The sequence below is a fragment of the Poecilia reticulata genome, chromosome 19 (assembly GCF_904066995.2).
Source record: "Poecilia reticulata chromosome 19, P_reticulata-male-v2, whole genome shotgun sequence".
Classification (NCBI taxonomy): domain Eukaryota; kingdom Metazoa; phylum Chordata; class Actinopteri; order Cyprinodontiformes; family Poeciliidae; genus Poecilia; species Poecilia reticulata.
The window spans coordinates 8,830,623-8,855,690 of record NC_088848.1 but is presented as its reverse complement, the minus strand read 5'-3'; the positions used below and the strand labels follow the sequence as shown (position 1 = coordinate 8,855,690).

The 25,068-nt window shown below is 40.0% G+C and overlaps 1 protein-coding gene across 4 annotated transcripts in view; it reads left to right on the top strand.

Moving 5' to 3' along the window:
• Window positions 1–25,068, top strand: part of LOC103481485 (adenosine kinase-like) — a 169,210-nt gene that overhangs the window by 48,708 nt on the left and 95,434 nt on the right. For all 4 annotated transcript variants that reach the window (XM_008436958.3, XM_081600781.1, XM_081600780.1 and 1 more), the window contains one exon: window positions 23,460–23,632. In XM_008436958.3, coding sequence (XP_008435180.1) covers window positions 23,460–23,632 — 173 coding nt within the window. The remainder of the gene's footprint in view (window positions 1–23,459; window positions 23,633–25,068) is intronic.

Genomic DNA, 25,068 nt, shown 5'->3' with positions numbered 1-25,068 from the left:
TTTGATCAATGATTAACAGTGATAGGGAGACAACCAATCGCATGGCAGCATGTCAGTGAATTTATGTATCAATGGTACCTGAGCTTTGAAAATTTCTCATTCTCTCTTTAGATATTTAGTCTTTGTATTACTTGATGAAATATAGACACGGCATTTTCAACTGCTTTTCTAACTCTTCTTGCCACAGCTGTTTTATGAGAAAGGATTTTAGATGCACTTTTTGTTCTAATCTTATTTATTATCCCTTATTTACCAAAGCACATTTCATAAGAAGCTAAGCCATTATTGACTTTGTTGTTATTTACCTTATACTGTCTCCTAAGTATTGCACGCAGTAGAGCAAACACATGAAAATGTTTCAACTGCACAGCTTGAGTGCTTTCTCGAGCTTTCTCCCCAACAGCACATTGACAATAGCACAAATGCTCTGTTTTCTGGCACTTTTACTGCACTTCTGAGTTGCTGAAAACTTGTATCTTTGCATTATTATCTGCTGGCAGCGATGATACAAATACCTTCTTTATGGTTTGGTAATAACTGCCTTATTTTTCCTAGGGACACAGAGCGTTATTTATCTCTGGCAGCGTTCATGAGGATTAATGATGCATAATTCTGTTGGAGTTGTCTGGCGTGCAGCACCAGTCGGAGGGATCTGGAAGGTTATCAGAGCAATAAATCCCAAGTTTTTCTCTGTTGTTTGTCACGAAGCGGTGCTTCAGCCAGTAGTTATGATGCCTCCAGCTTGTTCTCTCCCTCCCCATGTAAGCCTTCACCAAAATAACACGACTTGTTTAAAGTACGAATTGATAATGTGGAGTTTGATCACACAATCTTCAAGTTCAAAGTAGGTAGGTGTTTTTAAACTCCAGTCCTTGATACTGTGTCTGCCTTCAGCTGCGAGATCGGAACGCGCGGCGCACGCACCTCATATCTCCGACATTCAGTCTTGCGTTTTAACTGTTTTTTCGATTGCCATCATCCATTTCTGTATGTCTATAAAGTGAAAATTAAATTAGGTGTGCAGACTGTTACTTGGGTTTAATCTATACCCACCCAGCAGCAGCAGCAGGCCTAGTATTTCTTCCATCATGGCTTATTTTCCTTGTTTAATTTATTGAATAAATTGCCCCTTTAACTTGTCAAGCAGGAGGAAGCCATCCATGATTTTTTTCTATGATCTAGGCAGATAGGAAGATCCAGTCTATTAGTGCAATGATAGGGTCGTTGCTGAGGCGAGCTCACTGATTGAATGGCATCCTTGTCAAGGTCAGGCCCAAGCTAAGAGCTATTTTCTGCTTACCTGTGCAGCCAGCCGGCCACAGAATCTGCACACAAACTGCCTCTGCACCAGCGAGCTTAGTAAGCGGAGAAGCTCATCACGGATATTTCCAGCTGGAAACATGAAGAGAAACCTCTGCGTCTGCAGAAAAGAGCACAAAGGCATGAGTAATATGATAAGAGGGATCTCACTACGGTGTATGATGTTTTTTTTTTTTTGTATTTGTGTCAAAGGACGATTCACATCCGCTCATTGTGTCCCTGTCAAAGGAAAGTGGTGTGTTAAATGCGAAACACTTTGTTGAGATGTGCACATTGGCGCAGAGGTCAGGCTGACAGGACAGATGTTTAGTCTGGTCACTTCTGATGAATGCGTTGTGTCGGCTTAATTTCAAGCCTGATTTCCTTAAAAACACCAGTGTCTTCCTGAAGTAATGCACCAGGACCACCGTGAGGTGAAGTTGTGACTGGTTAGGCTTCTCATACATTGAAACCCACTTCACTATACTAGACTGTAGGCACATTTTCAATTTGAGGAAGCTTTTCCAAGAATCAAGGGAGCTTTGTGGTGCCATTATTCAAATCCCCGTACACAGAATATGGCCATGGAATATTTTGGCCTATTTTACCTCTGTAAACCTTGAGGATTATCTTGGAATGAGTTGATATGCGACTTGGACTTACTCAATTACTCAAAACTGGAAACAAGTGGTGAATATTTTGAGACTTGCTCCTACTAGGCTTAAGACTTGACTTGTGCGTCCTCTCCTGAAAAATATTTGCCTTGGGCTTTGCCTTCAGAGATATGAAGCTTGAAACTGGACGAAAAGACTTGAGACTTGTTGCTAAATGGTTTGAGACTTGACTTACATTTGCCATACATGAAACCTTTCTTTGATTTTTAGTGAAGGGATTAAAGCTTGACCTTTTCTCAAATACCTGAGATTCGATTTTGGTTATTTTGGTTTGAGATGAAACGATATTGACAGAACTACAACTTTCATCTTAAAGATTTGGGACTTTGGGTGAGATACTTGAGACATGGCTAAGTCTGTCCTCAAAAACTTGAGCATCAACTTGAATTTGATGTAAAAGTCTGAAGCCTGACTTGGGCTAGTTTGAGGTAAAAGACTTTAGACATGGCATAGACTTGGGAAAGACTTAGGATTTGTTTTGATTTGATTTATTTTGGTAAATTTACAAATTTACCAAAAAGGAAACAAAATTAAACACTGTTCTACAAAGTCAGGGTGAAAGACTTGAGACATGACTTAGACTTGTCCTTTAATGGCTTGAGAATAAACTTGAATTTGAGGATCATTTCTGAAACCTGGCCTTCAAAGACTTCAAACTTCAAGTTGGGGTGAAGTATCAGACAGGTGACTTTGACCTGCTCCTAAAAGTCTTGAGTTTTTTCTTGGGCTCATCCTTCAAAAACATGAGATTGAACTTGGAGATATTTGAGTGGGACTTGATAAAAATGTTTGACTTGGATTTCGTTGTCAAATATCCAAGACTTGACTTTCACTTGGAGTGAAAAACTGAACTTTTCCTTAGTTCTTCAAAGACTTTTAAGAACAGTTTCAAGCAACTTGACTTGAACTTGGAAAGAATGACTTGCAAACTCAAGCTTTTAGAGGACAGAGCAATAAAAGTTCAAAGAAGAACAAATCAAACACCGAAGAATGTTTTGTGTTGGACTCTATAATTAATCTATTGGGTGTTGATGACTGGTAATCTCTGAGTAACATTGTTTTTGTACAGATATCTTTCTCATCAGCTTGCAAATAAATTCTGTTCCAAAATACAATTGCAGCACTCATTAAAACCCACTTTCCTCTGGCAGTGCAGCTCTGCAGTGAATTTTCTGCACTGCCACATCAAATTTAGCCAGGCCTGACCTGCGCTAAGCCCTTGACGGGGGCTGCCATTTAGCGTATGTAAAAAAAAAAAAGAAAAACTCTGAAACATGGATCACACTCGCTTGCTGCCACCTCTGCAAGATCAAAGCACCGTGCAAATCCATCGTACTGTGTACAGGGGAGTTTGTGGAAGTGGTGGGGGGTCCTGAACAAATTCACCTGTGCAGAGGCCAAGCGCAGCTGCATTCCAAACAGCTGGAGCCCACTGACCACAGAAAGGATTAGAGGCTTGAGCTGCACAGGTCTCCTCATCATCTTTCTCTGCCAGAACCTTGTCTGGCAGCCATCCCCCTGCAACCATAAATACCATTTTCTGATCACTTAATAACACCTCCATCCCCACTTTTATGCATGCTCACTCCCTACAAATCAGCTCCTGTGCTTTTATAGCCACAATTGTCTCTGCAGATAAAGAGGGCAACCCGGCAGTTTGGGACCCCCAGCCCATGAATCTGTTGTGGAGGGATATTATTCCTCCTCACCCCCTCCAATTCAGATAAATATCACCACGCAGGTTGCCATTGTGATGCTGCTGTTGCTTGGCTCCTGCATTCAAGCTCAGCCCCTAATGCCTGCCAGGTAAACCCATCTGCTTCTGTGTTGCTGCATTGGGGGTGAGGGTGGGGGGGAAGTTTGGCTCTCACTGACTCTGAAACAACATCGCCTTGTTTATCGTGCAAATAATTCACCCCTTCCGGGCTACAGAAACAAAATCAAGGTTGCATGTTTAACAAGGGAGTTGAGGAATGAGAGAAGCCAGACAGAAAAAAAAAAATCAGGTGTTTCCTTTTTAGATAAACCTGGTGCCTGGAGACAGCGACACATCCCTGATTCCTATGCAGTGCGAAGATGCTGCATCAAAATGTGTTAAAGGTTTTTTTGTGTGTGTATGCGTGTGTGTGTGTAGTGTAGAAGTGTTTAAAGGTTCATATCATGTGTGAGGCCTTCAGTCACTCCTCTAGCAAGGCTCATACTTTAAGGGACATTCTTGTCACGTTTAACATCACAACCAAATAATTTCTGGTCGTTAGTGATTTTGGGTAAGTTTGTTCTCCGAATAACTCTCCACCACCTGGTTAGCCAACATCTTTATTAAAAATTGAGCCTTTTGGTCACACATGGTGCTTTGGTGTATTGTAGGCATGGACTAATATCACATTTTCACTGTATAGCTGTGAAAACAAAAGCATGTTGCATAGAATGGTAAACTCTAACTGTTATCTATAGTAATTGATGCTGTTAAACAGTTTAGAATTTAAAAAAAGATTGAATCGGTACAGTTTTTCTATTTAAATATAGAGCAAGAAAATAGAATAAAGCACTAAATTTAGTGGTAGCTCTAACTGGCTTTTGTTTCGGATTAAGTATTATACTTTCTAGTTCTTTTTGCCGTTCTGCTCTTTATACAACAACTGATAATAGCTTGTTAATTAGTCTGGCTGTCTACTCAAGTAACTAGTATGTAATTGGCTGCTTTGCATACCTCCGGGTCATGGCAAGTGGGTTGTGGTGCTTTATTTTCCATAGTGAGTTTGAACAGTTGAAGATGGATTTGAATATTAGGGAGGGAAAATGTAGCACAGTAGACCCTCAGTTTTCGCGGGGGTTAGGGATCCCCTCTGAAAATGCTGTCAAGTACCTATTTTTAATGGCTCAAACGTCAAACACAACTTACAACTTTTTTCTGTACACACAATGGGAACTATCTTGCGGAAACAACGCACAAAGGTTTTGAAGAACAATCACATTTGAAATCTCCCTGAATTACCAAAAAGAAACACTTTTTATAGTGATACAAAGGGATCAGTTAAGTGAAGAGAGATGAAAAACAAGCAAATAGATTCTTTATTCTAAGTTCCTAATTACTGCTACTACTTTTAACAAAATCACTACATCTTTTACCAAAAGAAGAAAAATCAAAACTAAAAGTAGATCAGTCACCCTTTGACTTTTTGCAAACATTTAAATGACTTGGATTCCTTCGTGGGTGGGCATTAGCATTGATGTTCCACTGTTTGGATTAATTATGTAATCTTGTTTTGGCCTCTTGTATATGTACATCTTGGCAGCTCATTTTAATTGATTTTCATTTGCACAGAATTACAGTTTAAAAAATGCAGTAAGGAAGCGTCGCTGTGACTTGTGACAGTCGACGCGACGTGACTTTAATGGTTTTATTAAGATGGATAAATATTTACTTGCTATGTTTTTGCTCCTATAGAAACCAGTTGTTACACTGGGTCAAACTAAGGGAAGTCAATTAGCAAATCCTCTCGCGTTTCTGTTTGAAATCAGCAGCAACAATGACTGATCCTCGCAATATAAGCGCATGATTACTTTGAACACCAGGGTACCTTTTGCATCTTTTCATGAAGGTTTTTAAGCAGAAATGCCTTGACCTTTCTCTCCCAAAGTCTTTATCCTTTTGTTATCTCAGAGGTATTTAAACTTACTCATAGCCTCTTTTTTTTATTGGTTTGATTGTTACACCTTTATTGGACCTTGTTGTCGTGTGTCAGAGTGGATTTATTGTGTTTAGAAGTGACAGCTGTGTTGGGAAAACATGTAAGAGTGAACACGATCCCTGTTGTCACCTTCTGACTCCACAGTCACAATAAGCCAAAAAAATGGCTCTCGTTTTTTGTTTTTTTTTCTGTGCACAAAAGCTAAACCTGTACTTGATGATGCGCTGAGGGAATCTTAAAAGTGTGCTTGAATCACTCGCAGAAAGAGGAACAAAAAAAGCTCTACTTTGTGCTCCGTTTGTTTATTTAGGAAGGTTCCCACTAGAAATCCTGGATTTAAAAGTGAAACACACGCTAAGATTCAAATTGTGCAGTTATGTTTTGCAAAAATAAGATTTGCATATAGTTACTGATAAATATTGCAACAATAATGATGTGGTCTTGTAATTTATAGGGGTTTTTTTTCATTTTATTTTGGTGCGCAGATTCAGAGTTAGGGAATACTGGTGAGTGTACTGTCTGAACTATAAAAACACCAGCTACATTTTATAGTAATGCTAAAGCAAATATGCTGACTGTGCAAAAATATTAGTTGCTTTGTGTTTTATTTTATAAAGTTGGGTGCCTGATGCACTCATGGTAAAGGTTAATGGACCAGGTTATCTGCCTCAGCAAGTTGTTTATTTTACCAACAGACATTACACTTTGCAGCTTGTTGCCAAGGTTTGTTTTATAATAGCGTGGCCTTGGAAGGAGTGATGAGTACAAAGGTCTTTTAATAGCCGAGCCTTGACCACACTTGGGCCGAAGAGCCGGCAGGTTGAACATACAACCACAGGCATTCCTCTTCTCTCGGTGACACTCTCCATCTCCGTCTTTGGGAATCCCGCTGTGTTCCCGGTAGATTCGTCACAAAAACAAATTTTGCTGGGTGATAAATTGTCCAGTAAATTATTGAGATAAACGAGAACATTGTCATTTTGAGACCAGTAGAGGCTAATAGCATTAAAATGGCATGGTAATGCAAGTGCTCACTGTCAAAGATCAGGAAGCTAATTTCTAAAGAACATTTAACAGTGGAACTGGAAGACATTTTAAATATCCAAATAATTAAGCAACCCAAAAACAAATCAAATGAATTATGAAGTCTCTGTAAACAAACTTGCCCTTCAAAATATGTTAATAATTAGACCCCCGACAGGGAAAACAGGCAACTCCGCCAGTTAGGACTTTTGTGATAAAAACAAAGTGTCAACTTACCACTGTGTACTGGATGTCAAATGTTTGCAACATTTCTTGAAATTATGGCTTTTCAATTAGATTAAAGGGCAGCTTCTCTTCAACAACGCTGCAAAAAGGTCACTGTGCCATTTTGCATTTTGAAAACTACATCTGATGATTAAGTTTTGGGTGCAGATACATGTCTGTTGAATTACGGTGTTTAGTTGCTTCCGCTTTACAACAACTGCAACATACGGGTTTGCAGAGGTGTTTCACCACGGCCATTCGGTTTGAATTTAAAGCGCCTCCAGACAGTAGCTTTCACATTCGACTTTTAAACCAGCGTTTGCCTGGTTCGCTCCTCTGCACTGGACTTTGATGCTACGCTCTGTGGTGGGAGACCATGAGGAGGTCATTCCCTCTTCCAGCTAAGTGACCAGCGACATTTGTGCATTTGAAATTTCGAGGTTGTACATGTAGACGTGCAGACGCGCGCTTGTGACGTGACACAAGAAAGTTGAAAATTGTTCAGCTTTTGTCCCTGACGTCGCTGAATTGATGTTTTTCTCTTGCTGTTTATCGCTCCATGTCTGTCGAATCCATTACTAAGGAAACTAGAAGGGAAGAAATAACTAAATAACCACAATGAAGCTTTTTGTCATCCAGAAAACGAGCAAGCACTCAACTGAAAATTGTCAACCAAATTTAAATTGATCAAGCTCGTTTTAATTTATCATGCGATTAATTGAGTTATTGGCTATTTCCTAGAGCAGAAGGAGCATACAGCCGCTCTTCTGCTAAACTCCTTTCAACTACTTGTATGTAGGACCTTTAATGAACAACTAACTTTGTCATTTTAAAGTAAATGCCATGATTTTCAGGTACTACACTTATTTGTCTGTGACATAGAGCTGACTGACAGCTTGAAACCAGTTCCCGCATTTTTACAGTGCTAACAAACCATTTTTATCTCGTCTGTCACTCAATCAATTAAATGCAGTCCATACTCATTAATAAACTGTGAAATAGCTCTTCATTACTGTTAGGAATCTCAAAAACAAACACCATTCAAAGCGTTGCAAGGTGCTAACGGTTAAATATTCTCACAATGTTCCCAAATCATTAATATTTTGTAATTCTGGCCTTTTTTTTTTTTTATCAAGCACTAAAAATTCTGCCACATAGATGATTTAAAAGTCAAATTTTAATACAAGATCTTGTTACACCCGTAGCTCATATTGAATTACCATTTTAAAAAATGACTCTCCTAATTAATTTGATTTTTTTTTTTTATGTGCTCAGTCTCTCGTCTTATACTTCTGATGCCGCACCAGTAGTGCCAAAATAATAGGAAATGTGCGAGTGTGGAAATTCTTGCACAGATTGCATCAGTTGACTATCAGTCAGCTTTAAGTTGTCTCGCAGCCAGGAGCTTGAAGCCGTATGACAACTGTGAAACACCCATTACCAAAGAACTGAGCAGCGGTACACAAGCCTCCCCACCATTCTGGTGTGTAGGAAAGGGACGGAGCAAAGGCTCTCAGCAGAAGACCACCAGGATCTGGATGTTTGAAGCCGAAATTGGGCTGGTCTTCCATCACGCTCCCTCTTTGAGTGTTGATTGCAGACCTAAGGGTCTGGTTGACTGATCTGAAAGGGGAAATTACTGAAGAGAGAGAGAGAGCTTATCCATGCCTTTGACTGATAATCAGCTCATTATCTTGTTGATCATTTACAGCTCTCCCTCTCACCCACTCTCTATTCTTTTAGCTGTGTCACCGGAGCAGAGCACAGCGACTTTTAATGGTTTGGCAAAGGGCCTGCTGTGTCGAGGCAGAGTTAAAACAACCACGCTAGCCTTGGCTAGTCTCCACTTTTACCACAGTGCAGAATCTCATCCCACTTATCATCTCTCTGGGGGTAGCGGGGCAAAAAAAAAACAAAAAAAAACTAAATACAAGCAACTGCAACAACAACATCTGCAACCATGATGCGAGTGGTGCCCTAGAACCCTAACATGACTAACTGTGCATGAAATTGAACTGATTGGAGTTATTGACCAGAAGACTCTAGCTCCTGAGAGGACATGGAGGAGTTGAGGTGCAGGTGGTGGTGGTGGGGGGGGAGGTGGTAGCTTGTGTGTTACCTGATTGAGTGAAAAATCTCAGCCGGTTGCTTTGATGGAAGCCACTTTACAGGAAAGAGTGATTTAATGGAAGCTGCCAGATCTCATCAATGTCAGCACTCGCAATGCTCCAGCAGTGTTTTATATAAAAGTGCCTGCGATGACAGGCCCTGATGGGCAGATGTTGGCTGGTTGTTTTAACTGCACAGTCAAGAGAAACACTCATTTCAGCTACTAACAACTGACTCTAAAAGAGGAGCCGAACTCAACATAAAGTGCCCTTACCCTCTCCCTCTCCTTGTGGCCATTAATAGCCCTGTTGAATTTTAGCGAAGGTTGATAAGCCTATAATTAATGTGACCGTCTTTAGAAATGGCCATTGTCTGGGGGAAACCAGCTGAAGAAGTGCAAGCTGGGGAAGAATAGAAACTTAAAGTGCACATGACATCATATACTAGTGCCAGAGACCCAAAAATCTTGAAAGTATGAAATAAATAATTCACAATTGACCATTTTTCATCTTTTTTTCAAATCAGATGAGTCATTTTAAATGCACTTTTCCCAAGCAGAAAGTCTTTTGAGCCAGGAAGACACCATATATAGAGGATGAGATCCGTGGTGACGCTGTCTCGTCTCCTGTCATTCTGTTTGACAAGAAAAACTTTATTTGCTATACAGAAACAAGGATGCTGCGAGCACGTAAAGGGAGAATGGATTTGTCCTCACTCACCATTGGTAGTTTCTCCGTTTATACTCTAACAATTAACAAATAATTTGGTTTGGATTTAGATGATGGACCTTTATAAGATCGGGAGTAAACAGACAGACCACGTATTGTTTGCATGAGAAGGAAAATACTTTTCTGAACCCTAACATTTCAGTTTAAATGATCCCGTTTTCTTGATCTCATCTAGTATTAAAATAATTTTCGGGTGCTGGTAATGATGTGACACCAAACGTTGTCAATATTTACCAGTTTTATAAGGGATCATAATAACCAAAGAATCTCCATAATATGAGTTTCACTTTCTGAATTGAATGACAAAAACCACTGAACTTTTTCACAGTATTCAAATTTTTGGAGATGTACCTACCTGTACAAGTGGATGAACGGAGCCTTGTGAAGAGCTGATGAAGAGTGACGGCCAGCCAGCTTCTTCTATGATGTGCAGATGTGCTGCTTTTGTTTTTCGAGCTGCAGGATAACACCAGGCATCATCTGTCAGCTACCTTGCAAGGAGCCCACTGTGGCTGTGTCTTCGGTGGATCTGAATTGCATTGCGATTGCATCATTAATAGAGCAGAAATGATTCCCAGCGACTCCGGGAGAATTCATTGACCCCTCAGGGAGAGACTAGAAACAAGACATTGTTTTTACAGGGGGAATATCTAACTAGAGGTCCCATTACCACATCATCAATATACAGAAGCTAGTGAGCAGGGAGAGGAGTAGAAAAGGAGAGGAGGGAATGTAATAGCTTATAGTGCTAATGGCAGTCTGAGCACTCAAGTCCCAAACATTCAGCTGCCTCATCTCATCCGAGCTGTGTAATTGCCCTCCTGGAAGCCGCCACGTGAAGCGGCAGCCTCCGCAAGTGAAGAGTGGCAGCTGCTGGATGTTGAAGTGCAGGTCTGGGTCAGGTCCCCAAGAGGGGCCCCTTGCAACCATGAGATGTCATAATTAATAGCTATCTGTTGGCCTGCAGGCTAGCTTTTTGTGGAGAATGGTGAGAGTCGGCGGCATTTAGGCAATTCTAAGACTAGCAAGATGTAAGGGTAAATGTGCAATCCACCAAACATGATGGATCAGGTGATAATCAGTTGATATCTTAAGGGCTGAATTCATACTGTAACAAACTTTAAAGGTATTTTTGTTTTCTTTTATTGACTCTTAGAGCAAGAGATGCTAATGACTCTCCAGTTGGGATGACAGCCTGGATGTTCTAGAAACGTAATTGGTGATTTTGCTGAGCAGCTACATTCAGAAACAGAACTAAAGTTCCCTTAAGGTCGCTAGAAGTTGAAAACATTTTAATATTTTAAATTATGAAAGACTGCATTTTGGTTGCCTGGGAAACATAGACCTTCACAGCGATGATCTTTATTTCTTTCAAATTTAAAATGTGTAAAGAATCTACCTTGACTGTGTTTGTTGATATTTTAAATTACTTAAGATAAAGCATAGAGGAGTTTAAACTAAGATGACTGACATAAAATGGTATAATATTAGTAATAGAAAACATTCATTTAATAATATTTCAGAGTAACTGAGCGAAGCTCGACGTCATTCATATATTACCTTGACATCAACAAAGACACAGCGGGACGAATCACGAATTACTGATGTCACTGCATACAATGCATTTAAAAATGTATGTTATGTGCTTTTATTTATTTTTACAAATTAATCATGATCAATATGTTTTTTATTTACCTAATTTAGCAGCAGTCCAGTCATCTGGTGCTAGTTATTATTATTATTATTAACCTTTATTTTTAATCCAATTGGGACTAATAATCTCTTATGCAGAACAATCCTAGTCAGAATGACTGTATTATCTCAACTATGACTTTTGAGAACATTTACAGCAAGGCAACAACCTGAAGCATTCAGCTAAAGCTACACAGAAATGCTTTCAAGATAATATTGTTGAGCGGCCCAGTCAAAGTCCAGACTTTGGTCCAATAGAGACTGAATTTGAAAAGGGATGTTCACAGATGATTCCTGTGCAACCTGACAGAGCTTTAACAGCTTTGTGTTTATAAGTGCAACCCTGATTCTGACCTAGTCACACAGACTCTGTGCTGTGACTGCAGACAAAGGTGCATCTAGACATCGACTTATTTTATGTTGCATGTTTATTTAATTGAGTAGAAATCAGTTCTTGTTTTGTTATTAAAGATTTTTTGTTTTATTTTAGTCAGAAAGCCACATTTTGTCAATCATGAAAGATTTATAAAAGCAAGACAACGGTAAGACTTCCAAGAGGGTGAATGCTTTCTATAGTCACCGTACCTCTCCTTACTGTGTAAACAGAAACAATCATAAATAATTACCCCAGCTTCAGTTTAATTAATCATCCAATAAAAACATAACATTTTACTGGTTTGTAAAACCATGTTAGCACAAGTCGTTAGCTTCAGCCTGTGGGTCCAGCTAATCTGGATTTATATTAAATGAAGGCCTCAAGAGAGGCAGGTAAGATATTAACTGCATATGATCTTTTAACTGGAGGTGTAATGATGCATCCAGCTCATAATGAGACAGTACATGTATTGGTGTTAGCGGCTAACATCTAGCCAGTCTTGGTATTTTTGCAGTATTTACAAACTGCAATGTCGTCCGTCAGTGTTTCTTTTTCCTGTAGAGAACCTAGATTACTGTCTAACTACTTACTGTTAACACACTTTGCTAATGTGTGCTCAAGATTCACTTCCCAGGGTGTCAAGCTTGAAGCATTTACCCTCAAACTGAAAACTTACATGTATTTCAACAGACAAAATGACATAGCGGCAGAAACTAGATAGCGCTGCGCTAGGTTTATTCCATGTTAATGAAAAATATTGTGGTGTTTAAAATATCTCATTCCGCTCTAGTGTGATCAAAAACTCACTTCAGAAAAATCCTGAACTGTGCCTTTAATGTATACTTATCTTCACTTTGCCTGCAGCGAGCGTGTGCTGCATCCTACCCTCTGCTTTTCAGGGATTATTTTTGCTCTTGTTTGTATTAAGTTTCCTCTCTATATCTAAATGTACCTAGAGATGTATCGCTGTGGTGTACCATGGGAGTTTATTAATCTCCGGGGAGCAGCGTTCTTTCTTGTTAAGTAAATATACATGAGCTGCAAGTGCAGGATAGAAGCTGGAAGCACCTTCAGGAAAAAAAAAAAAACCTTGTTCCCTCAGCTTCTCCTCTTTCTTCCTGTCCTCCTCTCGTTCTCTCGAACACGTCGCCTGGGGGCAAATCTCACTCTGTCTCATCTGCTGCTTAATTTCACTGGAGCGGCCCCTCAGTAATGAAGCGCCTTGATGTACATTTGCCAATTTCTGCCTCTGCCACCGCAATATAATTGGGATGTGACTAAGCATGAATACCCAGCGCAGGGTTGGTTGACCTCTCCACGACCCCACGGATAGTGCTTTTGTCATAATGGAGGTATTATCTCACATGATCTGGGAGTGGGAAGAGGGGGACTGTCTGCAGGGTGCCAGGGAATGGAAATGAATTCATGCATCCCCCCCAGTCCTGTTCGCCGCAGAGGGGGAGCTGAAATAAGTGTGAAATACTTTTTTTTTTTTTGCACGCTTGTAATGAAGACATTTTCTTCTTATCTATTGCCGCTTTGTGTTTATTGGAGTAGGAGAGCAGCTTCTGGCGAAAAGCAGGGGTGGCTTGTCTTTTTTTTTTTTTCATGTGAAGGCAGAGAGATTTGATGCAAGAGAGGATTTCTCTGCATGTGTGTGTGTCAGTCACTTCCCTGCGTGGGTGCACTGTGTATTCACATGTTAGTGTGTGTGTGTGTGTCTGCTAATGACCCTGTAAAATGACAAGCAGAGCTGGCAGGGAGAGTACAGCCGCTTGTCAGTGAGAGAGAGAAGGTGGAGGAGGTATGAGAGTTCAGATGTGGAGAGGAGGGGTGGGGTGGCGGCTGTGAGGTCGGTGGTTGGTGTGATTCACCATGCTGTCATCACAGAGGGACCGAGGGCCCTCAGTGGCCCTCTCTATTCCCACCTGAGAGGCCTGCAAATGGAGGGGCCGCGCTGTCATTATTTACAGCCTGCAGCTCCTAACCTTGGATTCGGAGCTCATCACTGCGAAGGGAAAATCAGATTGGACTTGACGTGTACCCGAGCCAGTGACCTTGATAAGTGTGAGGTGCCTGCAGCAAGAGGTTAGGGGGAGACAAGCTTGGATTTGCACACATGTGTACATGTTTGTGTGTTTTGTGTGCTGCAACCAGGTGGAGAGTTGGAGACATGGTCGAATGACTGAATCATGACTCAAAATGCCACGTGGTCAGGCTGCTCAGAGACAACGATACAGAAAGGATCATCGGAGGGGAAAATAGCATCACAGCCAGACTATTAAAACCGCAGCTTATTATTAATGGAGTGAAGTTAGCGAGCAATAGCCAACCTATAAATAAACTCGGTTTTCACACCTATAGCACCTTGCAAAGTTATTCACACCATTTGAACCTTTTCCACGTCTTTTCACGTTACGACCACAGATCTCAGTGTTGGGACTTTATGTGCTAGACTGACACAAAGTGGTGCATAATTATGAAGTGGAAGGAAAATGCTACATGCTTTTTGAAAAGGTTTTATAAATGAAAGTCTGAAAAGTGTTGCGCCTAATATATTCATCCCCCTGAGTCAACCGCGTTTTGGTGCAATTACACCAAAAACTGTAATTATAGAGGCTGGGAAATTTCACTATTCCTCCTTGCAGAATAACTCTGAGTCCATCAAATCAGACGGAGAGCATCTGGGAACATCAGTTTTCAAATCATTTTCTTTATTACATTCAAGTTTGGACTTTGACTGGACCATTTGAATCCTTGAATATGCTTTAAACTATTGCTGTTCTGCTGGGATGTGAACTTTCACCTTACTCTCAACTCATTTTCAGCTTCTAACAGCTTTTATGCCTGTTTATCTGCCCATCATCTCTGACCAGTTGGGGCCTATTAAAGAAAAGGATCTCTACAGCATAGTACTGCAACCATCATTTGTGGGGACAGCGCGGGTAATGGGCAGTTTTTCTTCACACATTATGTTTTGCATGTTGGCCACAAAGTTCAATTTCATTTTCTTCTAAGCAAAGCAATTTCTCCCAGATTTTTGCTGTGTCTGCTGCCTGGCTCATGGCTTTCTTCTTACTGTTGTTCTTTAAAGGCCAGATTTGAAGCTTGGGGTGTTGTGTTACAACCTAACCCTGCTTCCAGCTTCTCTAAAACTTTATCCTTGACCTGTTTGTGTTGGTGTGATATTACCTCACCTGGATCAGACACAATTTTAATTAATGCTATTTTTCTTGCAGACATGTACAAGAGCCGACAATCAGATTTAGCACATTCTAAGTACACCAGTAGTTCAAGTAAAAGTCTCAGTGTCAAACGGTTAGCAACAATACTGATAAAGTTTGATGATGAGTGGTTTCACTTGGGTGTTTTTCTGCACAGATTTGCAACATGATCTGAAAGGACATTATAAACAGATGGTATTTTTTGAGGGATAAACATGTTATGTTGTGAAGTTGTCACCAGTTTGATTCCCAGCCCTTCCCTTTCCCTCTCTCTCGCAGTCTTCCTGTTCAGCTGCTGTTGAATAGAAACCACTTGTGCCATAAAAACCTTATATATATGTATATAGACACATCTCTCAAAAACAAGTTGAAACTGTTTTCTTTCTAGAGACTCTTAAGTTTGTAACTATTTTCTCATTGGAACAACATCTGTTACTATGCAGTTTGATGGCTTGATTGGTTGACACTGCCATTGTTCAGCTGAGGAAACAACAATAAACCTAAGTCTTGTGAAATTACAGACATTCAGTCTCCACTTTTATACAGATATATTCCACAGATATAATCATTTATCCTTTGAATTATTTCAAACTCCAAAAATCTGTACATGTCTGACTAGTTTTTAGCCTCTCACCAGCCTCAAGATTCAGATTCAGAGGTGAAGATATTGTCCAAGTCAGGCAGGTGTTTGTTATTTCCTGTGCGGTTTTGATCGCTCTCTGCAGGGCCTTTCTGTCGGCTGTAGAGCTTCTGCTGAAGCACATCAGGATGAGGTTTATCAGGACTCTGTAAGTGGATCAGTGGTAGGAGGACGTTATGGCTGGTTGATCTCACTGAGAGCGTTCAGGAAGTGTAGCCGTTGTTGTGCCTTCCTGGGAATTTCTCTGAAGTTGTGCTGTGACACCCTCTCTGCGTCTCGTTCCAGTTATTGGTGAGCCGCCTTGTTCTTCCCTGAGTCATTGATGACTTCCTTTGTTTTCTCAGTGTTTAAAGTAACATTTTTATCTGTACAACCAGTCGGCCAACCTCTGCATCTCCGCTCTGTACTCTGACTCATCTCCGCAGGCTGACCGCAGTTGCGTTATTTGTTGACTTAATGACGCTGGTGGTATCGTGGGTGGACATGCATTCCTGCGTCTAGAGCAGTGGTTCTTAACCTTTTTTGGGGTACCGAACCCCCCAGTTTCATATGCGCATTCACCGAACCCTTCTTAGTACCCCCCACCCCCTCCCTGACACGGTATTCTGATTTAGTAATGTAATTATATTGGCTGTGTTACCACCCTCACGCCACTAGAGGCAGTAGTAACCCCGAAAAGATGCGACTAACGAGCAGATTTAGTAAAAGAAATTTGGTAAAAACGGTGAGTTTTGCTGAAAGACACAAGCTCAAATTCATGCTGAGAGTGGAACTCCTTCAATTAGGGCTCCTCCGCAGCTCTGATTGGCCTAGCAATGTAACGTGATCCTCTGGAGCAAGTGATGGCAAAGCGGGGCGTCATCATGACTTTACACAAGTGTGTCTTTACCTCTGCGGCAGAGGCTCCACTGAACCCCTAAGACCGACTCACCGAACCCCTGGGGTTTGATCGAACCCAGGTTAAGAACCACTGGTCTGGAGCGAGTAGAAAAACAGAAACTCAAGACGCAGCCTTGTTGGGCTCCCGTGCTGAGAAACAGTAAGCAGGACTGGTGGGCTCTTGACAGACTGCATTCGGTTTGTCGCAAAGCCCTGCATCCGAAGGCAAGATATTGTGCTGGAGGCCGAGGTCAGACATCTTGTAAAATCTCGTGAAACAACCTGCTTGGCAGAATAGTGTTAATTTTAAAGCTGTAATCCATAAATTACAGCTTTAATTTATGCACATGCATATGTCCCTGGTTGTTCCAGGCATAACAGAACGGTGTGGAGGGTGGTGAGACGGCATCCTCTGTTGATCTGTGGGTGAGGGTGCAGTGTGGGAGGGAGGCAGCCTTGATGTGTTTCAGCTCTAGTTTCTCCAGCCACTTCATGATCACAATTGGTAATGCCTGGAGTCATTGTGGCGCTTCATAGCAGTTTGTTTGGGAACACAGCTCTGTCATAGAGGCATGTTAAAGACGTCTTTCTCCATCTGGAACAGATGATCTGAAGATTTTTTTTTTCTTACATTTTCTAAAAACTCTTCACATTTGACATCTGTCTACTACCGACAGGCAGTGGTGGGAAGTAACGAAGTACAAGTACTTCGTTACTGTACTTAAGTACAGTTTTCGTGTATCTGTACTTTACTTAAGTAGATTTAATAATGGGGACTTTCTACTTTTACTTCACTACATTTTACAGTAAGTATCTGTACTTTTTACTTCACTACATTTCTACAAAAGTGTCGCGTTACTCGTTACATCCAAGTCGCGTTGCTCTTTTCTTCCGTTAAAATGTGAAGTTCAGGGATTTAAGGTGGCGCCGTAAAATCCGGGCAATAACGTGACTTAGTGTCTGTTGTCACCCATCGCCTCCACCTTTACTCGCACTCGGAGCTCCAGACATGCGCAGTGGTTTCCTCTGAGCGGCAGGAGATGTTTGTCTATAACGCATATGTCAAAGTCAAGGCCCGCGGGCCACATCCGGCCCGCAAATCAATTATCTATGGCCCCCTGAATGATATTTAATTACTATGAGAACCGGCCCGCAAGCCAGAGCCGCCTGCTCGTGTTTTGCCCGCAAACACTACATTTCCCATAATGCAACGGTGGCCCGCGAAGTGACTACAGCGCGCCCAAACGGCTTCATTATTCAGAGCCTCACCCCGAACATTGATGAACTTGTACAAAAGATGAGACACCTCCAAGTATCAGGCTCAGCCTCAGACAAGTGAGCATCACAGAGCAGTAACGTATTTTCAGTTTATAAGTTTCAGTTACTTTTTTACATTTGTTTCTACAAGACGTGATTTTTCTTTGAATGAAGTATTGTTTTGTCTGTGTGCCATATATTTTTGTATTTTATTTTATTTTATTGTATATATTTTTCAGTTGAATGGATTCAGGTAAAATTGAAGATAAGAGCCATGAGAAATTTGATTTATTTTTTTACTTTACTATTTGAAAGCAGTGATCGGTAGGATCATAGAGCAGCACAGTAATGCATTTTCAGTTTATAATGCATGCACTTTGATTTATGCATTTATCTTGATATTAAGAAACATATTTTGTTTTTAAAAACAATTACATTTGTTGCTGTTTGCCTCTTGAAAAATGTTTTCCCTTGAAGTTACTGACAGAGCCATAACAAAATATTGCTTTATTCATTTAATCGTTAAATAATATACACTGTGTTAGGTCTTGGTTCTATAGGCTATGTACAATCATTTCAATATGTTTTAATAAACATTAAACCAGTCCGGCCCTCGGCTTGTAGCAAATTTGTTTTTTTGGCCCTCTGTGTATTTGACTTTGACATCCCTGGTCTATAATATAATATAATAGCGCTGCATAAATTGATATGGCGACATGTAAAATCAGCAGCGCTTCGCTTTCACAGACGGTGGGACTTCGTCCAACTTTTAGCGTCACTTGGAAGGAAAGCTTAAAGAAAGGTAAGATCTGTGCTAGCAAAGCTAGCTGTACTGAGACACATGTTGCATCTGATGAAAAAAGTTGTCACTCATGCGCTGAATTATTGTGTGGAGGTGTTGACTGAGGTGTCGCATATATGGGACAACGCTGTGACCAAAGTCTGCAATATAGTGATATGACATTCAGGAACGATCTGATTCTTCTGGACGGATCCTAAGGACTGAAGCCTCACTGAGAGCCGTTCATATATATATATATATATATATATATATATATATATATAGACATTCATTTAATCGCTGAATAAGTAAAAGTTGAACGTATGAACACAGAACATGCTCATTGCTCATTGATTGATTTCGTCTCCTGTCATGGTGGCAAACATCGCAGTGGGAGGGAGGGTGAGAACAGTCACGATGCTCATTCTGCTTAGTTACTTGTTGCACCGTTGGACAGTGTTCATAGTTGAACGTTATTTACCGTTAATTGCGATGTTTCAGTTGTGGTTTCTGACATATGCAATATGGGCAACCGCCCAGGGCGTTATTTTTCTAGGAATAGCAGGAGACCTCTGCGGATTGTAGCACAGCGATGAAAGCAAAACAGAATGAAGTGAGTTTTAATTGATACTGGTTAAATATATTTCAGCTCTAAGTATTTAATATCTAGGTGTTTTTATGGGAATGTGGATCTTTCAGATCAATCTGAAAACCAATTTTGATAGGTAAACTTAATGTTATTGTGTCATTTAGCGCGGGGCGCTGGTCTTGGTCTTGGGTTCGGTGGTCTTGACTACAACTCTGCTACATGGCTCCTTGGTTGCATGTCCTCCACCCCGCCACACCTTCTTTACATCCCCTTTCAGTTAGATTTCTTTCTAAATAAATGTGACTAATGAAGTTCATGCTATGTTAGGACAGGAGACAAAATGTTTCCATCCCTGAAATTATGACTCACAGAATCCCATATCTAAGTCTAAACTGTTACAGAGAATAAACAAAATAAAAACATGTTTAATCTGTGGTAGTGTTAATTAAAATGGCACATTTCTGATGTATTAAAATTAAATACGATCGGCACACTTAATGATATTAGCGATTAGGTAATGCGTTCAGCGAGTACTTTTACTTTTAATACTTAAGTATTTTTAAAAGCCAGGACTTTTTTACTTTTACTTAAGTAAAATGTTAATGTGGTACTTTGACTTTTACTTAAGTACATTTTTGACTGTGTATTTGTACTTTTACTTAAGTAAATTTTTTGAGTACTTTCTCCACCACTGCCGACAGGCATACTAATTTGATCAAATCTGAACTTTCCCTTTAAGTCTGTAAACAGTTAAATTAGCAAAGGTGTATTTTTAGGGTTGTCTCTTGTGTAAACTCTCACACACAGGTACATCTCTGGACACGTGGGCAGTGAAGGGTGCAGCTTTGTTGTTGCTATGGAAGGAAGTAGGGAATCGCTAAATAAATTAAATAAGTTAAAATACGATACAAAATATGACAAAACTCTGGGAAAAAAAGCTAATTTTTTTTTTTCTTCCATTTTTTTTTTTATACTTGCGACACGATCCAAAAAATTTCCCATTGCATTTCTTGGTTAATTAGGCTGCTTGGCAGCAGGGCAGTGACAGGACTGGGCTTTGAAAGTGCATCCAGTGGGAGTTTAGGAAGTAAATATAGTGAGGGGATGATTAATCTGTGAATGACTGTGTGTGGTCAAATACTTCTGTGTTAAAGGAGTAACAACTCCTGGTGTTAGGCTGCAAATAATTTGGGGAATTTATTGTCAACGTAAGCTGGACTCCATTCTGTGTTGTAAAGCAGCGAGAAGAGGGTCTTGAGCCATTACCACATAAAAGTAGCATGCATCAATTAACCAAAAAAAACAACTTCAGTACTTTGCAAAAGTACCCGTACCTTTTAATCGTCCACATTTTGTCACGCGAAAGCTACAAATTCTTATGTTTTGTTAGGATTTTATGTAATAGATCAATGCAAAGTGATGACAAGTTAATTGTACATGCATTTTTATTTTTTGTTTTTATATGTAAAAGTCTAACAAGTGTGGCATGCATTTGTATTCAGTCCCACAATAGTTTGCAGAACCATTGTTTATTGCATTTATTGCAATAAACTGGGTATTTGGGGTGTATTGTCCCATAATCTAAACCTGCTTTAAACTTCTCCACAACTTTCTCCCTGACCTGTCTGCTGTGTTTCTGGGGTTTTCTTAATGATGCTGTTTGCTCTCTAATGCTGCCCAACAAACCTCTGAGGCCTTCGCACAACAACTGGATTTTTGCTGAGATTAAATAACACACATGTGGACTCAATCTTTTTAAGCCAATTTGTGCACTACATTTTATTTAGTGATATTAAAGTGTTTTCAGATATTTATTTGGGAATAAAAGTTTGAAAACAACGTGTTTCCACTTCACAATTATGTGCTGCTTCGTTTTGGTCCGTCTCATTAACTTTTCTTAAATTACGCCCAGGTTGGTGATCGTAACATGGCAAATGTGGAGACTCCAGAAGGGTAGGAATATTTTCGCAGAACACCGTACAGTGGAGTAACTGAGACAGTTTCATTTTCAGAAGCTGAAAATTTAGTGGCTCACTGATCTGTGCTTTATATTAACATTGAACACCCTGCAGAATAAGGAGCTGGAAACCAGTATTGACTGCAACACACCGCAGGTTGATACAGCGGAAACCTGCATTGGTGTAGGACCGCAGCTCAAGTTAAAATAATTTTCTAAAAAATAAAGTATGAACAAGATTGCGAATCACTGCCTCTCTCATTAAGACTTGAAAAATCAAATTTTTTTTAATAACAAGTCATGAATGCTGTGTCCTTGAGCATAAAAAGGAGAGGGATGATCCACCCTGCCATCAGAGCAGAATTTAAAATTTGTGATTGCTGGGAATGTATTAACATTTGTGCAAGCTCCTCGCCAGCATTTATTTCTTTGCAAAGTTTTTCACCGCCCTTAAAAACCACAAGCCACAGTATATTTTAGATTTCACAACTTAGCTCATAATTGCGACAGGGAAGAAAACGATATTTACTTTTCAAAGTTTTCAGAATAAAGTGTTGTTATCAACCCTCTTACGTCCACAGCACAATGCAACGCTTCCATTAGTTATGATTAGTTATCTATTTAAAAACCGTAGTGAATAGTGAACATTGCTACTGTCAAACCTTTCCCTTGTTGGGAAAATTTAATCCATTATGAATAGTTCAAAAATGGCAAAAGAATCTCTTGGCGTTCTAATATGCTGATATCCAATCAGTTTGAAATGGTAAACATTTCATCTTTAAAACTACAGCACTTAGATTTATTAGTTTCCAAGCATGTGCATTGTGCTTTTAAAACAATTACTGATGCAACACAGGGGCAAAACATACTACTGTACTGTACTGTGGTTTTTATACGAGGAGATAGTTTTTAAAAAATATATATAATTTTATCTTTTACGTATTTATGTTTTCTCTGCATTTTTTTGTTTGTTGTCTCTTATATTCAAGTTATTAAAAATATTTAAAAATATTAGTATGTGTTTGTTTTACTTGCAGCAATTGGAAAAGTAGAGCAATATAATTGAACGACTTTTAGAGGAAATTAAATGAAAAAAAAACAATACAAACTGAAACATGCAAAACAATACTTGCTAATTAAACATACTTGGATCATCATTTGCATAGTGACTTTAAAAATAAAATTATGAAATACAGTAATGAAATTAACATGCATGGAACAACTTGCTTAGCAACTAAGAATTAAACTAATTAATAGTTAAAAATAGTAGTGTAAGACATGTAAATAAAGATCTGTACAACAGAGTTTGCTAACCAAATTTATAAATGAAATAAGGTATTAGAATAAATCGAAATTATAACCGATTGACATATTTCAACAACTTTCACAGAAGATGACATACACTTTTAAAATATATGAAAAACAACACTTGCCTTTCAACTTTAAGTTCTAAATTGAAAAAAGAGAGCAGGCGTTTAAAACAATAAACGCCTGCTCGAAAATGTTATGAGTAAAATTTAAAATGGAGTAAAATTGTAAAACATGATATGTATAAACTAACATTAATATACACCCTCCAGGATAGTTTACTCCCCCCCCATATCCTTTTAAAAATTTCAATTATTTCCCCTCAGGACAGGTGGGTGGATGTGTAAAATAACAAAAGGACATGAGGACGAATGATGAAAACGCAGCTTTCTCCCACCACAAGATGCAGGTTTGGTGGCATGAAATGATTAATTTCACACATATACAGGTCATCTCCAAAAGCAGCAACATCTCATTCACAAGGGGCCCTCCGTCAGCAACAAAGCAGGAGGCTGCAATAAAATACGCAAACAGCAGCACGTACTGCACGTCAATAAATCTTTGGAGGTTAAACCTGAGCTCTGTAGAATCCGAGCAGCCCAGTCAGGTAAAAGTCACCGAGTACATCAACACGATCGGGACCAGGAAAAAAAACAAAAAAAAAACAGCAGTTCAGCGAGTACAGCCTCACACAGTCTGTGTTTGTAGAAGAAGGATGAAGCCTTAAATTATTGGGTTTGTGTAAATAAGGAGATGAGACTGTTTTTAGCACACCGGGTGGAAGGAGGAGTGCTTGGATGAGAATAGTCTCTCTGTGTGCAGCAGGATTGCTTTTGGGTTGTTTACGACAGCTCGCAGCTCTCATATATCACAGGCAGTATGTTTGCTGTGAAGCTACAGTTTGCGTGCCATCTGCCTTAGCTGAACTTGACCCTCCAAACAGACTTGTATTTGTAAACTGAGCTCTTCTCTTTACTGTTTTTTTCTCTTTTTTTTTTTTCTCTAGTGGATGCTCCAGAAACCGCATAAGGTGGCTACCTTCTTTGGGTGCATCGGGAAGGACGACTTCGGCAAGATCCTGAAGAAGAAGGCGGAGGAAGCTCATGTCGATGCCCATTACTATGAGCAGACCGAGGAGCCGACTGGTACCTGTGCGGCTTGCATCACCGGAGACAATAGGTTAGCCTCCTGTTTGGGACCTTTGACCTGTAAACTGCACTTTATCTGTGATTTGACAGAGCCTCTTCTTCCTCAGATCTTAGCTCCCCACATCAGAAGGGTAAAAATGAACAGCTTGAGCTTGTTTTTCTTGGGCCCCACTCAGTCTCTGCCACCCCAGTGGGTTGTCATCCATCTACAGCCTGACAGTAGCAACGTGTTAGAGATTCCTGGGCTATCCCAGCTCTCACCTGTCAGCCTGTAAAAAGGGGCTTTAGCGTCTCTGGCGACTCTGCCACTTGCATCATCATCATCAGCAGCACATCTGAGACAGCAGAGGTCAAACTTTCACGCTCACACACACAAATATCACTAACATTAAGGGCTGCAGTTCATGATAGGCCTGGCAGCGATCAATAACCCTCATCTCTGAACACTCTTCCCCCTCGGCAGTCCTTCATCCTGACGGATACCACACTTGTCAGTCAGTCAGTAGCCGGACCCTGCCCATCCCGGGAGCCAGCTTTGGCGAATGGTCTTAGTGGGCTTGTTTGATGTGGGCTCTGACACCTGAAAAGGTCAGGTGCTGTGCTCGAGGAGGCGAACTCTGTAATATTTCTTACAGGTGTTTAACAGAGAGCTCAGGAACCCAGAAGAAAGGTCAACCACTGGGCCGGATTGAAAAAGTGATGGCTTTGAAGGACTGGGAGCTCACATGTCACAACCTCTCAAGATTTGATTAGTGAAAGGCTTCAAACTAAGAAAAATAAATAAATAAATCTGCCTTATTCCGGTCTTTCTCAGATTTGAGAATTGAACTTCCAGTCTGTGAATGTGTTGCATGAAGAACAGTCCAATTTTAGACATTAAGAAACAAGTTTATTAGATTTATAGATGTGCAATCAGAGGTTTAATCAGCATCAGCAAGTCAAAGATCTCCGAGTTTGCATGATGGCAGCCAAACATTTTGGATCTACTTCAGAGTATAAAAAAAAATGTTTATCTAATAATCTTAGTATCTCTAACAAATTTAATTCATCGTAGTACACAAGGATGGAGTGATTACAAATCCCTGATTGTTGGCAAATTTTTGACTGACAAAAATCAGCTTTCAAAATTAAGTCATCTCTTCCATACTTACAGTTCATTATGTTGAGTGATGCACAATTTTTCACTTACAGTTTTAAGTGGTAAAATATAGCGAATAACATTTACTTAATTAGCATTAGGTATAATTGCCAAGGAACATAATTGTATAACAGCCACAATGGGTACCTTTTTAGTGAAGCAATTTTGTTGTTTCTTCCTGTTTAGTATTTAATCTGATTAAATCAGCTCCTATTACCACATTTTTGGTGAATATGGTTTGGAAATGAGAATTTTACAGCTTAAAACTAAAAACGATGAGCAAATTAATTAGAAGTTTTGTGCATGTGCAAGATGCCTATTTCATGGCG